This window comes from Leuciscus leuciscus, assembly GCF_965113295.1.
Source record: "Leuciscus leuciscus genome assembly, chromosome: 17".
Taxonomy (NCBI): domain Eukaryota; kingdom Metazoa; phylum Chordata; class Actinopteri; order Cypriniformes; family Leuciscidae; genus Leuciscus; species Leuciscus leuciscus.
The window spans coordinates 25,234,481-25,255,988 of record NC_138741.1 but is presented as its reverse complement, the minus strand read 5'-3'; the positions used below and the strand labels follow the sequence as shown (position 1 = coordinate 25,255,988).

The 21,508-nt window shown below is 43.7% G+C and overlaps 2 protein-coding genes across 3 annotated transcripts; both read left to right on the top strand.

Annotated features, from left to right (window-relative positions):
• The first annotated feature begins 6,896 nt into the window (after positions 1-6,896).
• gemin2 (gem (nuclear organelle) associated protein 2) lies at positions 6,897-10,901 on the top strand. 2 transcript variants are annotated; one of them, XR_014199069.1, is made up of 11 exons: positions 6,897-7,135; positions 7,699-7,783; positions 7,866-7,955; positions 8,065-8,124; positions 8,216-8,329; positions 8,455-8,499; positions 8,597-8,665; positions 10,232-10,342; positions 10,490-10,548; positions 10,643-10,737; positions 10,771-10,901. XR_014199069.1 is itself a non-coding variant. In XM_082142370.1 (10 exons), the coding sequence occupies exons 1-10, from the start codon at positions 7,017-7,019 to the stop codon at positions 10,677-10,679; spliced, it is 789 nt and encodes a 262-aa protein (XP_081998496.1). In that variant the 5' UTR covers positions 6,897-7,016; the 3' UTR covers positions 10,680-10,901. The 2 variants fall into 2 exon arrangements, 1 of the variants encoding a protein (XP_081998496.1); XM_082142370.1 differs by having other exon boundaries at positions 10,643-10,901.
• Positions 10,902-11,638: 737 nt separating this feature from the next.
• pnn (pinin, desmosome associated protein) lies at positions 11,639-17,546 on the top strand. The gene is made up of 9 exons (XM_082142335.1): positions 11,639-11,799; positions 13,742-13,813; positions 13,896-13,964; positions 14,066-14,141; positions 14,229-14,323; positions 14,436-14,511; positions 14,989-15,144; positions 15,264-15,402; positions 15,835-17,546. The coding sequence occupies exons 1-9, from the start codon at positions 11,687-11,689 to the stop codon at positions 17,007-17,009; spliced, it is 1,971 nt and encodes a 656-aa protein (XP_081998461.1). The 5' UTR covers positions 11,639-11,686; the 3' UTR covers positions 17,010-17,546.
• The last annotated feature ends 3,962 nt before the right edge of the window (positions 17,547-21,508 follow it).

The following is a 21,508-nucleotide window of genomic DNA, read 5'->3' as shown; positions in this document are numbered from 1 at the left end:
TAGTAGATTGAGTGGTATTTCCAGTACAATAATAACTTATTCATAGTGCATCTGGGTATAGCATGTCAGCCCACTCAGTTACAGAGTTGTTAGAGGAACGATTAGCCTACTGATAGGAGTATCAGAATGAGCAAAGGTCTGCAGAGTCTGAAGTTCTGCCAGCAAAACAAACCCTTATTTAATTTATCAGTCTAGTGGGTATTATTTTCATGCTTAATTCCATTTAATTTATTCAATTCACATAATATAGCATGGGTGACACAATGGGTTCTCTTACGAGAGGTCTCTCGTACTGCGTAAGATATCTTACGCTAGGGGAAAATCCTTTTTCTGCGAGATATTGAAGCCAAAAATTATCCTTAATTTTGTTATAATGCAAAACGCGTTGCAGCAGCAATGCAGACATAGGCGAGACAGCTCGCGCGCCTATTGGCTGCTCTGCGGCAACTGCAGCAGCCTATCGAGCGAGGCCTGGCGTGACGTCAGACCCAATCAGGGCACTTCGCGCCCGCTACGTCACGTCCCGCCGAAATGGGCGTGGTCTAGGCCTATAAATATGGCTCGCAGGCAGCTATTATCTGATTTTTCATCCTTCAAGCGAAGCACACGCATCGCTGGAGCTGGATTAGGAGCCGCGCCGTCGAGAGAGAGCACCTTCAGCGGGACGAGTCACTGAAGTCGCTGGCCGCGCCGCCTTCCTGCCTTCCTGCTGCGCTTTCCGGCGCTTATATCCTTCTCTTTTATTACACTGTATTTCTGTGTGTGTGTGTCGCCGCTGCGACACACATTTCTAAAAGAGCTAGCGTCTTTTTAAAGATGCCTTCCTGCGGCTCGTGCAGAGCCACACTCAGCGACGGGGACCGCCACGTGATCTGCGTTTCCTGCCTGGGTGAGGAACATGCAGCTCTCGCGCTCGCTGACGGCGGATGCCCTCACTGCGAGCTGATGGCAATGGCGACTCTGAGGACTCGCCTAGCCGTCTTCACCGAGACTGCTCCCCCGCCCGCCGCGGCGTCGCGCCGTAAAAAGCGCCGTGCCCAGCGGGCCCCGGAACCCTCCCTCAGCCGCCAAAGCTCGCCGGTTCGCCCGCTTGCTTCCCCGGCTTCTTCTATTTCGCTTCCTGACGGACAGCGGCCGCCGTCTGCCGCCGCTTCCGTTGATATCGCGGATGAGGAAGCCCTGCTGGGAGAGGATGATTCCTGCTCTATCCTGGCGTCAGGCAGTGAGGATTGGGCGGGCTCTGAGGACCCCGCGCCCCCTGCCCGCACTTCGTCAGGCAAGAGAGCTTCCATAGAGACGGAACTCATGCGAGTACTCGCACAGGCCGCGGCGAGCCTCGGCCTCGAGTGGTCTTCGCCTGAGCAGCCCGCTCACAACCGGCTGGATGGATTTTTCCTGCCTGGGGAGCGCGCTTCACCTGTGTCCAGGCCGGCGCCCTTTCTTCCTGAGTTACACGAAGAAGTCGCCAAGTCCTGGAGCGCCCCCTATTCTGCTAGAGTGCGTCCTGCTGTTTCTTTGGCATTCTCCGCTGTTGACGATGCCAAGAACAAAGGATACCTCTCGCTGCCGCCGGTTGAAGAGGCGATAGCGGCCCACTTATGCCCGCCCTCCGCTGGACGGCGCGCTAAGCCGGCCCTACCCTCTAAAGCTTGCCGCACGACGTCGAGCTTGCTCCACCGCGCTTTCTCCGCCGCCGGGCAAGCTGCGTCAGCGTTGCATACCATGGCAACGCTCCAGATCTTCCAGGCCGATCTCCTCCGTAAGCTGGATGAGGAAGGACCTGACGCGATCTGCGTGCCGGACTTAAGGAGTGCCACGGACCTCGCCCTTCGTGCTACTAAGTCCGCAGCGCAAGCCATTGGACGGACTATGGCTTCTCTCACCGTGTCTGAGAGACATCTATGGCTGACGCTCTCGGAAATGGCCGAGTCTGAGCGCACCGCGTTCCTCGACGCCCCGCTTTCCGCCGCAGGCCTCTTCGGATCCTCCGTCAAAGATTTCGCGGAGAGATTCGCAGAGGTACAGAAAGCGTCTCAGGCTATGAAGCACTTCCTCCCGAAGCGCTCCAGCTCTGCAGCAGGCCGTGCGAAACCGTCTGCTCAGAGCTCACAGCCACAGCCACCGTCCACTGCCTCCACTTCACAGCGCCGCCAGGCCAGAAGCGCGAGACCGCGCTCCCGCTCATCCGGTCGCCGCCCCGCAGGACGCGGCCCGCGACCTAAGGTTACGGTGAAGCCCGAGGCCCCGAAGTCGTCCTAGCACAGCTAGGAAAACGACGGTGTTCCAGTCCCGCTGCGGCCGGACTCACACCAAAGCTATTCGCTCGTCCAGTTCCAGAAAATGTGACTGTTCCAGTGTTTTCTGCAGCCAACAAGTCGGTTCTGTCACCCGCTTGCCTGCACACAAATGCCGTTTTCACGGCTACCCAGATAAATCCCCAAAAGAGCGTATTTTCTGGTGTCCCGGCCACGGCCGATGGTGTTTCGTGTGTAGTAAGAATGCCCACTGCCCAGTGCCCATCCCTACACATAAGCACAGCCTGTCACACAGGGCTCGCGCACATAAAACCGACTCAGGTCGGTTGCGCTTCAAACATGGTGAATGTGCCCACTACCCAGTGCCCACTAACACCACGTTACGCATGTCTCACGGTTTCTGTAAAAACGAAACCAACGTGCACTCGCTTCACGCAAGCGAACGATGTTTTCGGTGTGATAAATGTGCCCGCTGTCCCGCGCCCACATCCACACATAGACATGACAGTTCCCACGGGAACCGCCCAGCCCTCCCCCTCGCGGTTAACCACCGTAGAGGAGTCGAGCGCGGGCAATCTGCCCGCTGTCATCAGCGCGCCCCATGCCTCAAATGTCACGAGCGACACGCTTGTGTTACAGCACACAGAAGCTTCTCCATCGCTGAGCGAGCGGAGCGCGCTTCGTATTCGACCCCTAGCTATCCATGCAGACGCATGGGCAAAGCTGCCCGGGGTTTCGAAGTGGGTGCTGAACATTATAAAAAGAGGCTATTCGCTGCAGTTTCGCCGACGCCCTCGCCGCTATGTGGCGCGCGTCGAGACCACGGTAAAAACAGAAGTAGCACATCTACTTCGAGCCGAAGTGACGAAACTATTGAGAAAAGGGGCCATAGAACCCCTCTCTCAAGATCAGAGCGAAGGAGGGCTATACAGCAGATACTTCCTGGTACCGAAAAAAGACGGGGGTCTCAGACCCATACTAGATCTAAGGCAACTGAACAAAGTGCTTGTGAAGCGACAGTTCAGGATGCTCACGACCAGGCAAATCCTTGTGCAGATTCGCCAAGGAGATTGGTTTGTGTCAATAGATCTGAAAGACGCGTATTTTCAAATACAGATAGCGTCACGTCACAGGCGATTTTTGAGATTCGCCTTCGAGGGCCAGGCATATCAGTACACAGTCCTGCCGTTCGGCTTGTCCCTAGCACCCCGTACATTTACGAAGTGCATGGACGCGGCGCTCGCACCCCTCAGAATGAGAGGCATACGAGTGCTGAATTATTTGGACGATTGGCTGATTCTAGCGCAATCTCGCGCAGTGCTCATAGAACACACGACCATTTTACTCGATCACCTCGAGGATTTGGGTCTGAGTGTCAATTGGGCGAAGAGCTCCCTGTCACCCAGTCAGAAAATATCTTTCCTGGGCACAGAACTGGACTCACTATCCATGATAGCGCGACTATCACAACGGCGCGCGGTAGACATTCGACGCACAGCGAACTCTTTTCGCTGCGGCGCGTCTGTCCCGCTCAAAAGATTTCAGAAGATGCTAGGTCTCATGGCCTCAGCATCGTCAGTACTCCAGCTGGGTCTGCTCCGCATGCGCCCGCTGCAGTTTTGGCTGAAAGCGCGAGTCCCACGCAAAGCGTGGGCACCCGGTTTGCTTCGCCTCAGGGTCAATCAGAAATGCGTTACAGCGCTGAAACCCTGGAAAGCGAACGACTGGTACCAATCAGGTGTAAGCCTGGGGACTTCCTCGAGGGTGAAAGTGGTGTCCACGGACGCGTCCACCTCGGGATGGGGAGCGCTGCTCGAGGGCAGACCGTTCTTCGGCCAGTGGTCAGAACGGGAGAAGCTCCTGCACATAAACTGCCTCGAAATGCTGGCAGTAGACAACGCGCTGACGCGTTTTTGTCCCCAAATAAAAGGTCACCACGTCTTGGTCCGCTCGGACAACATGTCTGTGGTATCCTACATAAATCGCCAGGGCGGCATCAGATCCGAGAAACTGTACAGGCTGGCAGAACGCCTCCTGGTATGGGCTCAGTGCAACCTGCGCTCGCTCAGAGCAGCGCACGTGCCAGGGATCATGAATATAGGACCAGACAGACTGTCCAGGAACAACGTTCCGGCAGGCGAATGGTCCCTACACCCACAGACAGTCCAACTGCTGTGGAAGAAATTCGGCAGAGCGGAAGTGGACCTGTTTGCGTCTCAAGAAAACGCTCACTGTCAAGAATTTTTCTCCAAGAGCAGGAGCGCGCTGGCCCATGTGTGGCCCCGCCGCCCGCTCTATGCTTTTCCCCCCGTCTCTCTCCTGCCTCAGGTGATAGAACGGATCAGGGAAGAAGGATGCTCAGTACTGCTGGTAGCACCGCTCTGGAAAAACCAACCTTGGTTCCCAGCCGTGATGCAGTTAGCAAGTACTGCCCCGTGGCCAGTACCAGTGAGGAGAGATCTCCTCTCACAGGCCCGCGGCTCGATCTGGCATCCTCACCCGGATCTATGGTCCCTTCATGTCTGGGCCATCAACGGGTACATGTTGGACTCCCTAAAGGAGTATTAAACACGATCACGCAGGCTAGAGCTCCGTCTACAAGACGACTCTATTCTTCGAAATGGTCAGTGTTTTCGGGCTGGTGCACAGCCCGTGGTGTGTCACCCACAAATTGTGATGTGACGGAGGTGCTTTCCTTCCTACAAGAGCTGTTGGATGGGGGCAGGGCCCCCTCCACGCTCAAAGTTTATGTGGCGGCTATAGCAGCGTTCTCAGAAACAACGCTTGGTCAGTCAATAGGAAGGAACGATTTAGTCATCCGCTTCCTTAAAGGAGCTAGGAGACTGAATCCTCCCAGACCTCCCTCAGTCCCCGTATGGGACCTTTCTACGGTTCTGGAAGCCATGAAAGGTGCGCCATTTGAGCCTTTACAGTCAATCGATTTGAAACACCTGTCTTTCAAAACGGTGTTTTTGCTGGCTCTCGCTTCGGTGAAGCGCATAGGGGATCTGCACGCGCTCTCTGTGAGCGCGGCGTGCATGGAGTTTGGGCCCAATGACTCAAAAGTTATACTCAAACCTAAGCACGGTTATGTTCCAAAATCCCTCAACACACCGTTTAGGGCGCAGATTATCTCTCTGTCAGCCCTACCGGTCCCTGATGAGGAAAGAGACGCGAGCCTCCTTTGCCCAGTCAGGGCATTACGAGCTTATGTGTCTCGCTCGTCTGTTTTCAGACAGACGGAACAGCTCTTTGTTTCGTTTAGCGGACGTTCTAAGGGACTAGCCGCGTCGAAACAGAGCCTATCCAGATGGATAGTTGATGCTATAGCGCTGGCATACGCCTCCAAGGGCATGCAGTGCCCTTTGGGTGTCAGAGCGCATTCCACAAGAGGCATGGCCTCTTCGTGGGCTTGGTCGAGTGGGATTGCCTTGCAAGATATTTGTATGGCGGCAGGCTGGGCCTCCCCGTCTACATTTATAAGGTTCTATAACCTAGAGGTTCCCGCCCTGCAGGCCAGGCTGCTGTCGGTCTAGACTACCAGTATTATCTGACCTGATGCGTTCAGCTCAGAATGCTGCGTTTACTGAGCACAGCTCAATTTTCGACAGTTTAAAGCTGGGCAAACTGTGTAAGACCCACATTTTTTCCATCAGTTCAGGCCGTACCCCGCCCTGTCTGTATGATGAAATTTGCGTCCCTTCGACGCTACTCTATGTGGAAAGTGAGGCTGCACCCCTCCTTCTCCCGGACTCTCTGTGAGTTCACTGAGTGATTGTGCACTATATGTACCCCGGGCTTTTCGCCCTTGGGTCTTTGGTGTCAGATCTCAGCACGCACGGCGTTTTACACTGGGTCCCCTAGCGTAAGATATCTTACGCAGTACGAGAGACCTCTCGTAAGAGAACGTACTCGGTTACTAACGTAACCTCGGTTCTCTCTAGAAGAGGGACCGAGTACTGCGTATCTTGCCGTGCATGCACACGCTCTGGTTGCTTCGATGATGAAAAACCAGATAATAGCTGCCTGCGAGCGATATTTATAGGCCTAGACCACGCCCATTTCGGCGGGACGTGACGTAGCGGGCGCGAAGTGCCCTGATTGGGTCTGACGTCACGCCAGGCCTCGCTCGATAGGCTGCTGCAGTTGCCGCAGAGCAGCCAATAGGCGCGCGAGCTGTCTCGCCTATGTCTGCATTGCTGCTGCAACGCGTTTTGCATTATAACAAAATTAAGGATAATTTTTGGCTTCAATATCTCGCGGAAAAAGGATTTTCCCCTAGCGTAAGATATCTTACGCAGTACTCGGTCCCTCTTCTAGAGAGAACCGAGGTTACGTTAGTAACCGAGTACGTTTTCGTGTTTTTTTGTTGTTGTTGTTTTTTTTAATCCCCTGACGTTATCAAAATGCCCCTGAAATTCACTTCCAAGGGGGGAATGTTGGCACTTAAAAAGTATGCATAGCATTGAACATTCTTCATATTCTAAGTTACTTCTTTATTCTATATAATACTTATACATTATGTTTTCATAGTCCCTTCGCCTTCATATTGCTCCCAAACAACAGATGTCACTACACATCTTTCCATCTGTATCGTAGCGAGCGAATAAGACTCACCACGGTAACCGTCGCGTCCTTTGGGCGTCATCGTGCCCAGTGTTTTCAAAATGGAGAGGTTGACAAGCACATAGACAAGCACATGCAACAGCGACTTATGAATGCTGATTTATGTTGATCGCGCATAGAAAATAACGCAAAGACATGAAGTCAGATGTGGAGGAGTTGATGCCCAGACTTCTGCCCGTGGAGTCCTGCGACGCAGATGAATATAATTTAAACGAACCGCCCAGAAACCCTCAAGAATATCTCAGACAGGTCCAGTAAGTCATTCTGCATCTTCATTCTTCTATATTATATATTTTCAAAGTAGACGCAAGTAGAACTTTATTTATATAAACACCACGTTTACTTATTATTGAATATGAATGCCTAAACATGCACAATTTAGATCATTAATATAATTTAAATACAGCTTATATATATATATATATATATATATATATATATAATGTCACCGATACTTTCTTCTGTTTATTTGGTTTTGCATATGATTTATTTTTTTCATCTATTTTATTCCATTATTTTATATTATATGTATAATTTTTCTTATATTTGCTCCTTCAGTACGTAAGTACTTAATATTTGTGTTTGTGTTTAACTCTTAGTCCATCTTGTATTGAATAGATACATAATAATAATCACTGCAATTATGATCCAATCATAGACTCTTAAGTATTTGTCTATTTAAATCCAAACAGCGACTTTTTGTTTTTGACAGGGAAGAGGATATTTCTTATAAGATACTTTTTGTCTAATTATTTTTCAGATGCAACTGTATGTTTTTTTTTGTTTTTTTTTTACTGTGAGCATTATATTTTTACAGGAAGGAAGCGTCTCTGTTCCCAGATGTTGTTGTGGCACAAATTGATCCAAAGAAGCTAAAGAAGAAACAATCTGTGAATGTGTCTGTAAGTGAGACGAGTAAACAGTGTAGTATGTTGTAAATCTTGTTATGTGTGTATTAATAATTTTGCATATTTTATTTCACAGATCACAGGTTGTCTGGCCGCACCTCAAGGTTTCTCTCCTAGCTTGAAATGGCAGCAGCAAGAAGTCAGCAAATTTTCAGAAATCAGACAGGTGTTCAATTTTAACTGCATTGGTTACTTTTACTTGTACTTTTAAAATCAGGAAATCAGGTATCTAGTATTTGTCTGTCTAGTATCGTCAATTGCTTTCTTGTTTTCAGAGTGTAAACAAGCATCGTCAGCATTGGAAAGATCAGTTTTTGGATGATAATGTTGTTATGGTAAGACAAATAATATGTGGACAGAAGTTTAAAATGAAAAAGGTGTTTAAAAAAGAAAAGAAAAAATAGCTAATACTTCTCCCCCTTTTAGCCCAAAACTGAAGATGAGGATGGATGGAGGAGGTTCTGCTTGGGTGAGAATGTTTGTCTTGACATTCAGCTGAAAGAAGACGACAACGTTAACCCGGGTCTTGATTATGTCAAGGTACTAATTCCGCCTTTATCAGATTATCAACACATTTCAGCATGAATGGATTACATGAAGTAGATTTATTTTCACACCATGAACATTCTGTCATGATTTGATGTTCTTGAATCCCTTTTTCTCAGACTGGTTTCCCTCCTTTCCTGAGCATTGTCAGCAAACTAAACCAGGTAACTGTCATTTGATAGCAGCTGTGATGATTATTCACATATAAATCACGTATTAATTAAATATTTAATTGTCGTTTAATTTCTATTCTCTGTTCAGTCAACCATCTCTGCGGTGCTTGAGTATTTAATCATTTGGTTTGAGGAGAGAGACTTTGTACCACAGTTGGTGAGTTCAATTGCTCCAGTTTGTCATATCCATATGCATCAGGACCTGTCTTTGATATGGTTCTTTTGAGAAATGTTTAACGAGTTTTTTGTCTTTAAAGTCACCATGAAACAGAAGTTGCGATAGTCTTTTCTTTCCTATTCTGACGTAGTGGTGGACAGTAACGTATTTTTACTTCGTTACTCTACTTAAGTAAAGTATCTGTACTTTACAGGAGTATTTTTATTTTGAGAAACTTTTACTTCACTACATTCCACAGCATAATACCGTACTTTTACTACATTTCATTAAAATATATCGTTACTCGTTATTTTGAACTGAATAAATTGTGAATTGCGTCCGAGACGCAATAGCAGTCAATAGCATTCGTGAACGAGCTGATTCTTTTCAATGAACCTGTTAAATCGGTTCGCTAATCGCACCAAACTATCCTTTTTCAAATGGGACTGTTCTCGAGTAAACAACTCACTGATTCAATGATCCGTTCAGTCTCCAATTAACTGAATTTACAAGTCTGACTCAAAATGAGCCAAGAACTGGGAGATCCTCTGAGTTTGAGAGTACACGCGACCAAAGGCGCGAAAGGTAAGTTACAAATGACGAATTTTAGGATTTATTATTGTAAATGAAAATCATATTTAGGTCACAACACTCAGTTGTTTGTAAACTAAATCTGCTGTAAAAGGGTGAGCTGTAATGCTTGAATGTGGGCATGTACATATCACCATCTTAACGGTGTAGATTTTAAGTAAACATAACATTAAAATAACACAAATATTGCACTTGCATTCTTCCCCGCCATTTCAAATGTCTAAATAAAACTAGTATGTTTTCATAGCGTTCATTTTAAAATGTTATGCATTTAGCCCTATGTGACATCTGTATTTATTATTTGTCAACACACAATACATATTATGTATCTGCATCCACTAATCTTTCTTACTGACTAGTGCTGGCAACTGACAATTCATAATGATGTTCAACCCAGCATTCCCCCTCTCCCAGGTATTTTGAGCAGTAGGATTATAGAAAATATATAATATAAAATTAATGTAAAAGTATATGAAATTACAAAATAAACATTCATTGATCAGTACTTTTTACTTTGAATACTTAAGTACATTAAAAATCAAGAACTTTTACTCAAGTACTTGATTTGTGTATTTCGTCCTCCACTGCATATATCTGAGTGAAACAGCTTCTTGAACAAGAAAAAAATGTAGGGCGGGACTCGATTTTGTCCATCAGAAATTGATTGGATTGTTGTGGTTTTCTATTGGTCGATCTCAGGTGAGTGACAGGTAGCCCCGCCCTCGCACCGGTGAACACGTCATCAGAGAAGAGTGGAAGTTATTTTGATTAAAGATCACGTTTGCATGAATTTAAAAATAATGATGTGCACAAATAAATCATTTATAATAAATACTGCAATGTTCCATTAAAAAAACAGGAATTTTGATTTCATGGTGACTTTAATAGATTGCATGTACAATATTAAAACACCAAGTTTTCCTTTAAAATGTAAAGGTATTATTAAACTGTATTTGCTCACATTTATCTTCACAGGGCAGATGGCTATATGCATTACTAGCGTGCCTTGAGAAGCCGCTGCTTCCCGAAGCACATTCCCTTATCAGAGAGTTGGCAAGACGCTGCTCAACAGTGCGTGCCAATCTGGTAAACACCTTTTGGTTTGCTCTGAATTAAAAGCTGAAGTATCACTATTTTCTCCCTTGCTTCCGTTGCAATTGTGCAAGTGAAGGCTTGTTTGTTGACAGCCTAAAATAGGTTGTCTAAAATAGACTGAATATTTTTCTCTTCCAGGAAAGCAAAGACGATGATCGTTTGTCAGCTCTTAACTTGATGATTTGTATTGTTGCCAGGTAACTGACATGTACTGTTATAACCAGATTTAGGGTTCCCTGAAATGTGTGCAGGTGTTCTCATGAAGTATAATCACAATTATTTCTGTTAAAGGTATTTTGAGCAAAATGATTTGGCTGACAAAGACTGAGAAACAGATGGAAGAGCCTTTGCGAAGAAAATTCATGTGAATTGGAGCGACTATGAGAGATATTTTGGAGATTTTGTAGAATAGAGAAAGACTATTTTGCCAAATGTCATTTAATTCTGTGTAATATTAAAGTAGACCTGTTACAACTAAAAATGACTGTCATTTTGAATCATTGGTATTGTCAAATAAAAGTTCATCTTTGACATAAAATGCTAACACAAATTTGGCTTCTTGCCATTTTTTTGTCATGGTGTTGTTGTTCAAAACCATGCAAATACCTAACAAATAATCATCCAATTTTTATTTAAAATGTAATGAAAATGAAAGAAATGTCCCTTGCAAAAAAAATAAAAAAATACCGTGATGATTTCAGCCAAAATTGTTAAATAGCTAATTAAATATATATATATATATATATATATATATCTTTCAAAAAGTGTAAGACACTTTAAGAATGGTTCTGTAATTTTAATTTTTGGATGTTACTATTGACTTGCAAAATATTGATGTTTTGAATTCAGTTCAATTTTCTCACACAAGTAATTATTAGCATGTATTTAAGAGAGTGAAAATAAATAAAAAGATAACTAAATGTCATAGAAGTGATATACAAGATCATGAGAGATTTCTTAAGAAACTACTTGGTCAAAATTAATAATAAAGAAACAAAATAATATATAGTTAGCTCATTTATGGGGTTTCTTGCATATTTGTAATATTTTTCATGTTTGAAAAATCTAGGGACCTTTGGCACTGTTATCAGCCATATTTGAAAATCTGAGAAAATGTTGCAATGAAGGGTAAACAATATCTATTATAGACCGAAAACTATTTGTATTTCGACGATGATCCTGTCAATCACATTATCGGCTCTTGCGCGCCACCTGTGTGTGGGGTTTCGATATGCAGGAACGCCCATGTGATCATGTGATCAGTGCTACTCGCCTTCATTGAGCCGAGCGCGCGCACGACGCTCCACGCGCAGCTGCTGGAAAACGAAGAGCAAGATGGCGGTGGCCGTTCGAAGTTTGCAAGACCAGCTGGAAAAAGCCAAGGAAAGCTTAAAGAGCGTGGACGAAAATATTCGAAAACTAACCGGCAGAGATCCGGGTGAACTGAGGTATTACTTGATAAAAGCGTTTTAATCAGTAACGTTTATTTGGTGGAAAATAAGCCAGGGCCTGTTAGCAAGCTAAGATTGCGGCTAGCGCACAAGCTAAAGTATCACATGTGATACATTTCAGCGATTAAATCATCGACATATTACACTGATCAGTCTTTATTTTTGTGCAGTGATCTCTCAGAGCTATCTTAATCACCCAAGCCCCATAAATAATTAACGTTATGCTGGAGAGCAAGCATCATATCTGTTTGCAAGCAATGATACGCAGTATAAAATAGATTCTGTATAATGAAGGCTGGTTGCAAATCTGGCCTTAGTAACGTGTTGATTTCATTTAAAAGAAAATAGTTTCTCTTCGAAGATGGGTCCTTAGAGTTTAATTACTTGCAATTGAAATTAGTAGCAGCTAAAGGTTATACATTAGTCCTGCAAGGACTTCCTGCTTTCTTTTTGTTTGAATGGCAAGTGATGCGTGTTTCTGGCTTTTCATCCAAATCTTTGGAGACCCAACACAGTATCGTAATTTGTTATCCTACAAAAGTAACAATGTCTTCTAGATGCACTAACCCTGTTTATTTCTTATTGAAACTGGACGAGGGAGGTATTGCCTTTATTTTAATATCCAATAGGCTTTATTATTTACGTGACAGACTTGAACGTGGTTTGGTACGTGTCAGAGAGCATCATGGGGCGGGTCATTCTTTAGGACCGTTCACACACACAACTTGTGGTGAAAGTGATTCCAAAGGTATCGTTTCTCTATGCCGTTATAGTTTTGGTGTGGACTCTGCTATTATCTTATATTTAGAACGAATTTTAGAACTATTTTTATTGTTGTAGGCCTTTATTCTAGAGTTGCGTTTTATTTGACAAATCTATCTAGTGCAATATTAGTCATCAATAAAGTGCAACAGTGCCCACTTTTTTTTCAGCAGCTTTGGATCCAGAAGTGTTTTTCTATTCCCCCCCAATGTGATATTAGTTATAAACCAAAGTAACCAGCTACAAGGTGAATCTCAACATTAGAAACTTTGAAACAAGTTTCTAAAATATATAAATAAATATATATATATATATATATATATATGCATATTAGGCTTACAGTTTTGTATAAGGATACTGAGTCTACATTATTCAGCGCTTCATTTGAGTGGGCGAGTGTTATTTTGCCGCAGTTTGCTGCATGTTTCTTTGATTTGAAATTTATTAGCAGAATCATTGCTAGCTAATGTACTAGTTTTCACCAGGATTTCCGCTGTTAAACATGATTATTTGAAGTTGAAATAATGTGACCTGACATCTTCAACAAAAGTACCATTTATTAAACTTGTTGACCACAGTAAGTCTGTCTTTAAAGGTTTACAAGTTATTTTTCAAAATCAATTTACCTATGAAGAAAATGAATGGGATTTTTACTTCGCGAACATGCCAGTTGCACTCTAGAGTTTTGCAAAATTTTTGCAGAAGATAACTTGTGTTAGTGTATACTGTATCTGCTGCTTTTTTTTTTTTTTTTTTTTACTATACTAGCATAAGTCAGCTTTTAGGCTTAAAGGTTGCAAAACAATATTGTGATTTAATGGGGTCTGAAATTAGACAAGGTTTTGTTTATTGCAATGTGCAAAATACATTGTGGTTGGCTTTAATTCATGTTGCATTTTTTTTTATCCTTAATTTTATTTAATTTTCTCATGGTTTGATTAGTATTCTTTGTGCTGAATGTAATACATTTGTGCCAAAGTATCATAGAATATGAGTGAATGCAGCAAAAGCAAAGCGGTTTCTCTTCCATTTTAAAGGTTGCTTACTGTTTTCTATGTCCTTTGCTTGTCAGTTAATATCCACTGACCTAGTGATTGTGAAGCTTTCATTGTTTCTAAGCAAGAAGTTGCACAGTCATAGTTGAGGTTAAATTTGCTGTAACTTTTGCCTTTTCTAGACCGGGTCAAAATAGGAGGCTGACCATCCCAGGCCCAGGTGGAGGTAGGGGGCGTGGAATCAATTTGCTGAGGTAAGAATCTGTTCTTTTCTTGGTAACTGCTTGTAATAAGTACATGTTGGATTTGTCCTTAATTTCTGTCAACCCCTCTCAGGCGTGGACTCTCAGATAGCGGTGTAGGACCCCCAGCCAAACAGAGGGACATCGAAGGGGCACTCTTGAGGTGAGATCTCTCACCAATTACCTTATTTTCTGGATATGTTATGAATTAAGTTCATGTTTGCAGGTTTCCGAAATGTATTTACAAATTGTTTGTCAAACTAGGCTGGCAGGGGATCAGCGAGCCAGGAGAGATTCACGCCATGACAGCGACGCTGAGGACGATGACGATGTCAAAAAAGTATGCAGACCACATTTGTCCCCTCTCCCACCTCCCCCATGTAGATTTGTCCTTTTATTGAATCATGTTTTTTTTTTCTATCTATAGCCAGCGTTGCAGTCATCTGTGGTTGCTACCTCCAAAGAACGTACGCGCCGAGATCTTATTCAAGATCAGACCATGGATGAGAGAGGAAAGCAGAGGTACTGCTTTTGTTTTGAGCAATGTCTGCAAAGCTTTTTTTATCATTTATTTCCTTGTTTTTCCACTGCAAATTTTCTTGAATTAATTTACAAATTATTTTATCTCATTCAGAAACCGGCGCATGTTTGGCCTATTGATGGGAACATTGCAGAAGTTCAAACAGGAGTCTACTGTGTCCACAGACCGGGTAGACACATGCTTTGAATTTTGTATTAGGTCTTTTTTTAATGTTTTGTCCTTTTGTTTGGTTCGTTTATGAGTCTATTTTCTGATAAATTTGTCTAGAGCATGGATGTGGAAACTCTGTCCTTGAGGGCCACTGTTTTTGAAGAGTTTAGCTCCAACCCTGATAAAACTCACCTGCCTGTAGCCTTCTAGTAATCCTGAAGACATTGGTTAAATGGTTCAGGTGTGTTTGATTAGGGTTGGAGAAAAACTCAGCAGGACAGTGACCCTCCAGGACCAAGTTCGCCCATCCCTGCATGGTGTAGAATGAAGAATATTTTTTTCAACGGGTCCTTCAAAGCTGAATTATTTCCAATCCACTTTTTGTATTCAGTTCATGCTGATAGTCAGCGAATTGCACACAAACACTAAGCCAAACTGCATCTGAAACGAAGTGCTGCTTTAATTTTAAAACTTCATGTTTTTTTTCCCCCTCCAGTTAAAAAGACGCCAAGAAATTGAGCAGAAATTGGAAGTGCAAGCAGAACAGGAGCGTAAAAAAGTTGAGGGTGAAAGGAGAGAGCTCTTTGAAGAAAGACGTGCCAAACAAACAGAGCTGCGACTTCTGGAGCACAAAGTGGAGCTCGCTCAACTGGTATGCGTCTCAGCTGCAGGGCTCTTTTATTGTATGCTTGCAGACAGTAATTTTTTTTGGATAGACTGTCCTTGGTCTGACTTTTCCATACATGCATTGGTGTTCTCATGTAATTCCAGCAAGAAGAATGGAATGCACATAATACTAAGCTCATCAAGTTCATTCGCACGAAGACCAAGCCCCCGATCTTCTACCTGCCTGGGCGAATGTGCTCCGCTACTCAAAAGCTCCTGGAGGAGTCTCAGAAAAAATTAAATGGTAAGCTTGTCTTGTTACTTGTTTTCTTTCTCCATTTTCACAGCTTATATTTTAGATCCTGTTTACACCTGGTATATTTACATTTTACCTGATATTTTCATTGCACCAAAACCAAACATTTAAGTAGATTTAAAGTATTTATGAACTAAAACAGTTAAAATCTGAAACGATTCGAAGTGTTTTCTACAGTATTTTTCACTGATTGAACACAGAAGTTGATGTACTGCGGTGCAACGTGCAGCTATGACTTCGTATTAGTCCTATGGGATTATTAGTTTCCATTAGTCTGTTTCAAATTAACTAATGAAGCTAAAAAGGTGTTTTAAATACTGTTTAAGGTGTTTAAAAGTAACTTGTGAAATAGTACTAGCACATCTTTTTTTTCTCTACTTAAAATAGATGTATGGATATAATATTTTGTCAAATTTCCAGGTGTGTTTGATGAGAGACGTGAAGCCTTTGCAGAGCAACTCAACAAAATGGAGGCTCGGCCAAGGCGTCAGTCCCAGAAGACAGGTGACAGAGAAATGGAGGATAGCCGTCGGGCTGAAGAGACGAAGAAAGAAGATCCAGAGGAGGGTAAGGCTGGAGTAGGGCGGACAGGTAACAGGCATGATGTGGAGATTGAGGACGAGGAGGAAGATTTAGTGGAGGTGGAAGCAGAGATTAGAGAGAGGGAGGGGGAGCAGGAGCAGGCAGAGGAGAAGGATAAACATGAGGAGAGTGAGAGAAAGGCAGAGGAGGAAGATGATGAGGAGGAGGAGGATGATGTGGGAGCGGTTGAGGTTAAGGAAGACGAGGAAGAGCAGATGGAGGTCACGGAAGTTGTGAGGGAGGCTGAGACACAGAGTAAGTTGCAGGTTGAGAGTCCAGAAGCCATAGTTGAAGAGGTAGGTAATGTGAGAAGGGAGGAAGAGCAGGAGACAGAGAATGAGACTCAGCAGGACGTCGTAACGGACTCTCAGCAAACCCCCGAAAGCCACATGGAAACACAGCCTGAAGAGTGTAAAGAATCTCAACTGGACGTCCCAACTCCTGCTGTGACGCATGACACCAAACAAGATGACACTGCGTCTGAGACCCAACAGCCACAGCTTGAACCTGACCCAGTAGTCCCGTCTCAAGAGCAGAGCCAAGAACCATCAGTCCAACTGCAAGGAGCCAAAGCGGACACAAAGGAAGCTGGCGAGGAGGCCGATGATGCTCGCGGACGGGCCAAAGTCCGGGAAAAGAAGAGCAAGAGCCGAAGTAGCAGCAGCTCTTCTTCCAGTTCCTCTTCAAGCTCCTCCAGTGGATCCAGCTCTTCTTCTAGTGGCTCCAGCAGCAGTTCTTCTGGCTCCTCCTCGTCGTCTTCCAGTTCCCGCTCCCGCAGCCGTGGCAGGGATAGAGACGGCCGAGACCACAAACGCCGCCGGAGACCGTTGGACAGGGAGCGCAGGAAGAGCGGCAGCGAGAGGGGACACAAGTCCTCCAAAGGCAGCGGACGGGAAAGCAAGGGGTCTAAAGACAAGAACTCCAAACCTGACAGGAAGAGAACGAGTTCAGAAGGAAGAAGGTCCTCCAGGAGCGAGAGAGATCGGAAGTCTGATCGAAAGGATCGACGTTAAGAACATGATGCTTCCAGTCTTGCATAATTTCTTCAAGACCGTCGTGTGGTTACTATAGTTTTTTTGAGGTGCAGTTGCCTTATCGTTTTTGAGTGGGTTTTACATATGAAGTCTCCATCTCCAATGTTTTTTTTCTTCTAGTTTTGTCTGGCAACTGGTTATTTCAGTGTATCTCAGAATTTTTAAGATTTATAAACTGCTTTTAAAAGCCATCACTCTAAATCTATTGGTTTCATGCTATATCAGACCTTTCACTTTATGACAAAAACAATGCTTGAAATATGCTTCTCGTGCTGATCCACCACGGTGTTGCCAGTTCCTGTTATACAGTAGTCACTGACATTTTCAGTTATGTGATGCCATACTAATGTGAATATTTTTTTTTTTTTTTTTTAACATTCAGTGAATATGAAGCATCCATTCTGACAGTATCTTACAGTGATTAGGTTCTTTTTCTTGTTGGAGCAAAATTGTCTCTTTTTTTGTATAAATCATTCATTAACATGGGGGAAAAACATTAAAAACTATTTCTCTTCATGATTCTGTTCTTGGTTTTTCATGTTTGCACTTGTGTATTTTAAATGGTTTATTTACATAATTTTAGCATCACTTGAGATTGTGTATGCAGTGACATTACTTTCAGTATTATGACTGGTAAAACTGAAACATAATGCTTGTTGTTTTTTTATTGAACATTAGAATTAACAATTTTAGCCTAAAAGATTAAGTTATGAAAAACTATTGTTGCATTTAAATGAAACCGTAAAATTAAAGTGAAATGCACTTATTCTTGGTTAATATTAATAGATCTATTTTCCAATCAGTTTCCTTGTAGTAAAAGTTGCTCTCTTTTTTGCAGCTGTTAGTGTTAGTAAAGCATGGCTGATCCAAAGAGAACAATACATAAAATCAAAACTGAATATATGGGAATTAAATTAATTCATGTTTATATACATTTCTTGTACACGCACACATAATTCTGTGATAACCGAATGTTCATGAAATAAGGTTGTACTTGGAATAGAAGTGAACTAGTAAAATGCAGCTATAATGAAACATGCAATAGTAATATGTTCTTTTCCCCACCTCATGGTGGCAGTAGTGCTTTGCAAAGCACAATAAGAACATGCTGTATTTCCCCAGGTCTTCTGCCGGATTTTGTCCGTTGAATGAGTATCTGATTATTTCCACATAGTTACACACAACATCAATGCAACTGTGCATAACATTCCCTCCTCAAACGTGGCAATATTGAAATAGATATAAAATATGTAGCCTACTCTAGCCTGTCATTTGCAAGAAAATGCTTTCTTTGGCCAATCAGATTGTCAGATAATTAGCTCTAGAACAAATTACAGCCTCTTATTCACCATTAAAAGAATGTGTATTGTTTACATCAGTTACAACTTCGCAGCATATAAAATGGTGGCCGCAAGAAATAAAACTATTAAAGATAAGGCCTATACACTGTCAGAAAAAAAGGTACAAAAGCTGTCACTGTGGTGGTACCTTTTCAAAAGGTACACCTTTGTACCTAAAGAGTGCATTTAAGTCCCTCAAAGGTACATATTTGTACCAAACGTGTACATATTAGTACCTAACTGGTACATATTAGAACCCTTTTGAAGGGTACTGTCCCAGCGACAGCTTTTGTACCTTTTTTTCTGAGAGTGTAGTGTGTAATAATGTATGAAATATGGAATCAAAACTGGCAGTATTCACTTTCTTAATGCACATTTGTGAGAGGTAATTAATAATGTAATATGTTTATGAATAGCTTACGTTATAGGCCTATACACATAATTTCATGAAAGTAAAATGGTTGACGAATGGCAATTTACGTTGACTTTAAGTTAGGCCTATGTGCTCACCTCTAAGGGTGGTCATTACTTCTCGCTGGATCTCGGTTCCTGTTTCCAATGTAACCCTCCGTGCCCCCTACGGTCGTTCCCGCTCAGTGAAAGTGAGCAGTCAGCTGTTCTGAGCCTCATTAGCGGTGTCTGTCTCTGATGAAGCCCTTCTATTGATCCGTCTCCAGAGGAAAAAGTGCTGGGTAAACAGGACAGAGTTACAGCTCAGAGGACCGGCTCGGGCTCGACGCTCACAGAGGTGATGCAGGGGAGAGAACACAAACTTTATCATGCTGTCTGTTTCTCGTTTGAACACACGTCTTTAGAAAGTGTGGTACAGCCATTGCTTTCTGTGAAATGTCGAAAAAACGCCAATTCAGTTCAACCTTTACAGTCGGACATACGAATCAAAAGATATTGGAAGTTAAATTTGATATGAAGTAGGCTACACACTTTGATATTTAAAGAGGGCTTTATAGTCTGATTGTGTGCTTTTTTTAATACCGTATATAGCCTATAGTCTTACTTTAAATCAGCTGATATAACACTAGGCTAATTTCTTTTTTAAATTTTTTTTTTTAATGGAAAATGTTATGAAAGTTCATAGCAATCAAAGGTGTGTGAACCCTGTTCCAAATGACTTGTTTCCAAAATAACATTTTGTTGTTGAAAACCATCTATGTTGGATTTTAAACTTTTTTTATGCTAAGAACCCGCAAATATGATGATTCCCCAATCATTAATTTTTAATGTAAATTTTTATTTTATTTTACTCTGTTAAAAACAAGTGTCCCTTTTCTCTGACACCCAGAGTCGTAAAAACGGCTTTATATCTGTTAAAAATAAATGCAGAATACAATTTCTGACAAATTGAGTCATAAACAGAAAACATGTAGATTAGATTAGATTAGATTAGATTCAACTTTATTGTCATTACACAAGTACAGGTACAAGGCAACGAAATGCAGTTTAGGTCTAACCAGAAGTGCAATAGCAGCAAGTGCAGGATATACAGTGGTTCCATAAGTGCAGAACGTACTCGGTTACTAACGTAACCTCGGTTCTCTCTAGAAGAGGGAACGAGTACTGCGTAAGATATCTTACGCTAGGGGAAAATCCTTTTCCGCGAGATATTGAAGCCAAAAATTATCCTTAATTTTGTAATAATGCAAAACGCGTTGCAGCAGCAATGCAGACATAGGCGAGACAGCTCGCGCGCCTATTGGCTGCTCTGCGGCAACTGCAGCAGCCTATCGAGCGAGGCCTGGCGTGACGTCAGACCCAATCAGGGCACTTCGCGCCCGCTGCGTCACGTCCCGCCGAAATGGGCGTGGTCTAGGCCTATAAATATCGCTCGCAGGCAGCTATTATCTGGTTTTTCATCATCGAAGCAACCAGAGCGTGTGCATGCACGGCAAGATACGCAGTACTCGTTCCCTCTTCTAGAGAGAACCGAGGTTACGTTAGTAACCGAGTACGTTCTCTTACGAGAGGTCTCTCGTACTGCGTAAGATATCTTACGCTAGGGGACCCAGTGTAAAACGCCGTGCATGCTGAGATCTGACACCAAAGACCCAAGGGCGAAAGCCCGGGGTACATATAGTGCACAATCACTCAGTGAACTCACAGAGAGTCCGGGAAGAAGGAGGGGTGCAGCCTCACTTTTCCACATAAAGTAGCGTCGAAGGGACGCAAATTTCATCATACAGACAGGGCGGGGTACGGCCTGAACTGATGGGAAAAAATGTGGGTCTTACACAGTTTGCCCAGCTTTAAACTGTCGAAAATTGAGCTGTGCTCAGTAAACGCAGCATTCTGAGCTGAACGCATCAGGTCAGATAATACTGGTAGTTTAGACCGACAGCAGCCTGGCCTGCAGGGCGGGAACCTCTAGGTTATAAAACCTTATAAATGTAGACGGGGAGGCCCAGCCTGCCGCCATACAAATATCTTGCAAGGCAATCCCACTTGACCAGGCCCACGAAGAGGCCATGCCTCTCGTGGAATGCGCTCTGACACCCAAAGGGCACTGCATGCCCTTGGAGGCGTATGCCAGCGCTATAGCATCAACTATCCATCTGGATAGGCTCTGTTTCGACGCGGCTAGTCCCTTAGAACGTCCGCTAAACGAAACAAAGAGCTGTTCCGTCTGTCTGAAAACAGACGAGCGAGACACATAAGCTCGTAATGCCCTGACTGGGCAAAGGAGGCTCGCGTCTCTTTCCTCATCAGGGACCGGTAGGGCTGACAGAGAGATAATCTGCGCCCTAAACGGTGTGTTGAGGGATTTTGGAACATAACCGTGCTTAGGTTTGAGTATAACTTTTGAGTCATTGGGCCCAAACTCCATGCACGCCGCGCTCACAGAGAGCGCGTGCAGATCCCCTATGCGCTTCACTGAAGCGAGAGCCAGCAAAAACACCGTTTTGAAAGACAGGTGTTTCAAATCGATTGACTGTAAAGGCTCAAATGGCGCACCTTTCATGGCTTCCAGAACCGTAGAAAGGTCCCATACGGGGACTGAGGGAGGTCTGGGAGGATTCAGTCTCTTAGCTCCTCTAAGGAAGCGGATGACTAAATCGTTCCTTCCTATTGACTGACCAAGCGTTGTTTCTGAGAACGCTGCTATAGCCGCCACATAAACTTTGA

Excerpts from the sequence above, each read along its gene's own strand:
- gemin2 (XM_082142370.1), top strand. The coding sequence starts at position 7,017 with ATGAAGTCAGATGTGGAGGAGTTGATGCCCAGACTTCTGCCCGTGGAG. Across the intron at positions 8,330-8,454 it reads CGGGTCTTGATTATGTCAAG|ACTGGTTTCCCTCCTTTCCT; the intron begins GTACTAATTCCG and ends CCTTTTTCTCAG. Across the intron at positions 10,549-10,642 it reads ATGATTTGTATTGTTGCCAG|GTATTTTGAGCAAAATGATT; the intron begins GTAACTGACATG and ends TTTCTGTTAAAG.
- pnn (XM_082142335.1), top strand. The coding sequence starts at position 11,687 with ATGGCGGTGGCCGTTCGAAGTTTGCAAGACCAGCTGGAAAAAGCCAAG. Across the intron at positions 11,800-13,741 it reads AGAGATCCGGGTGAACTGAG|ACCGGGTCAAAATAGGAGGC; the intron begins GTATTACTTGAT and ends TGCCTTTTCTAG. Across the intron at positions 15,145-15,263 it reads AAGTGGAGCTCGCTCAACTG|CAAGAAGAATGGAATGCACA; the intron begins GTATGCGTCTCA and ends ATGTAATTCCAG.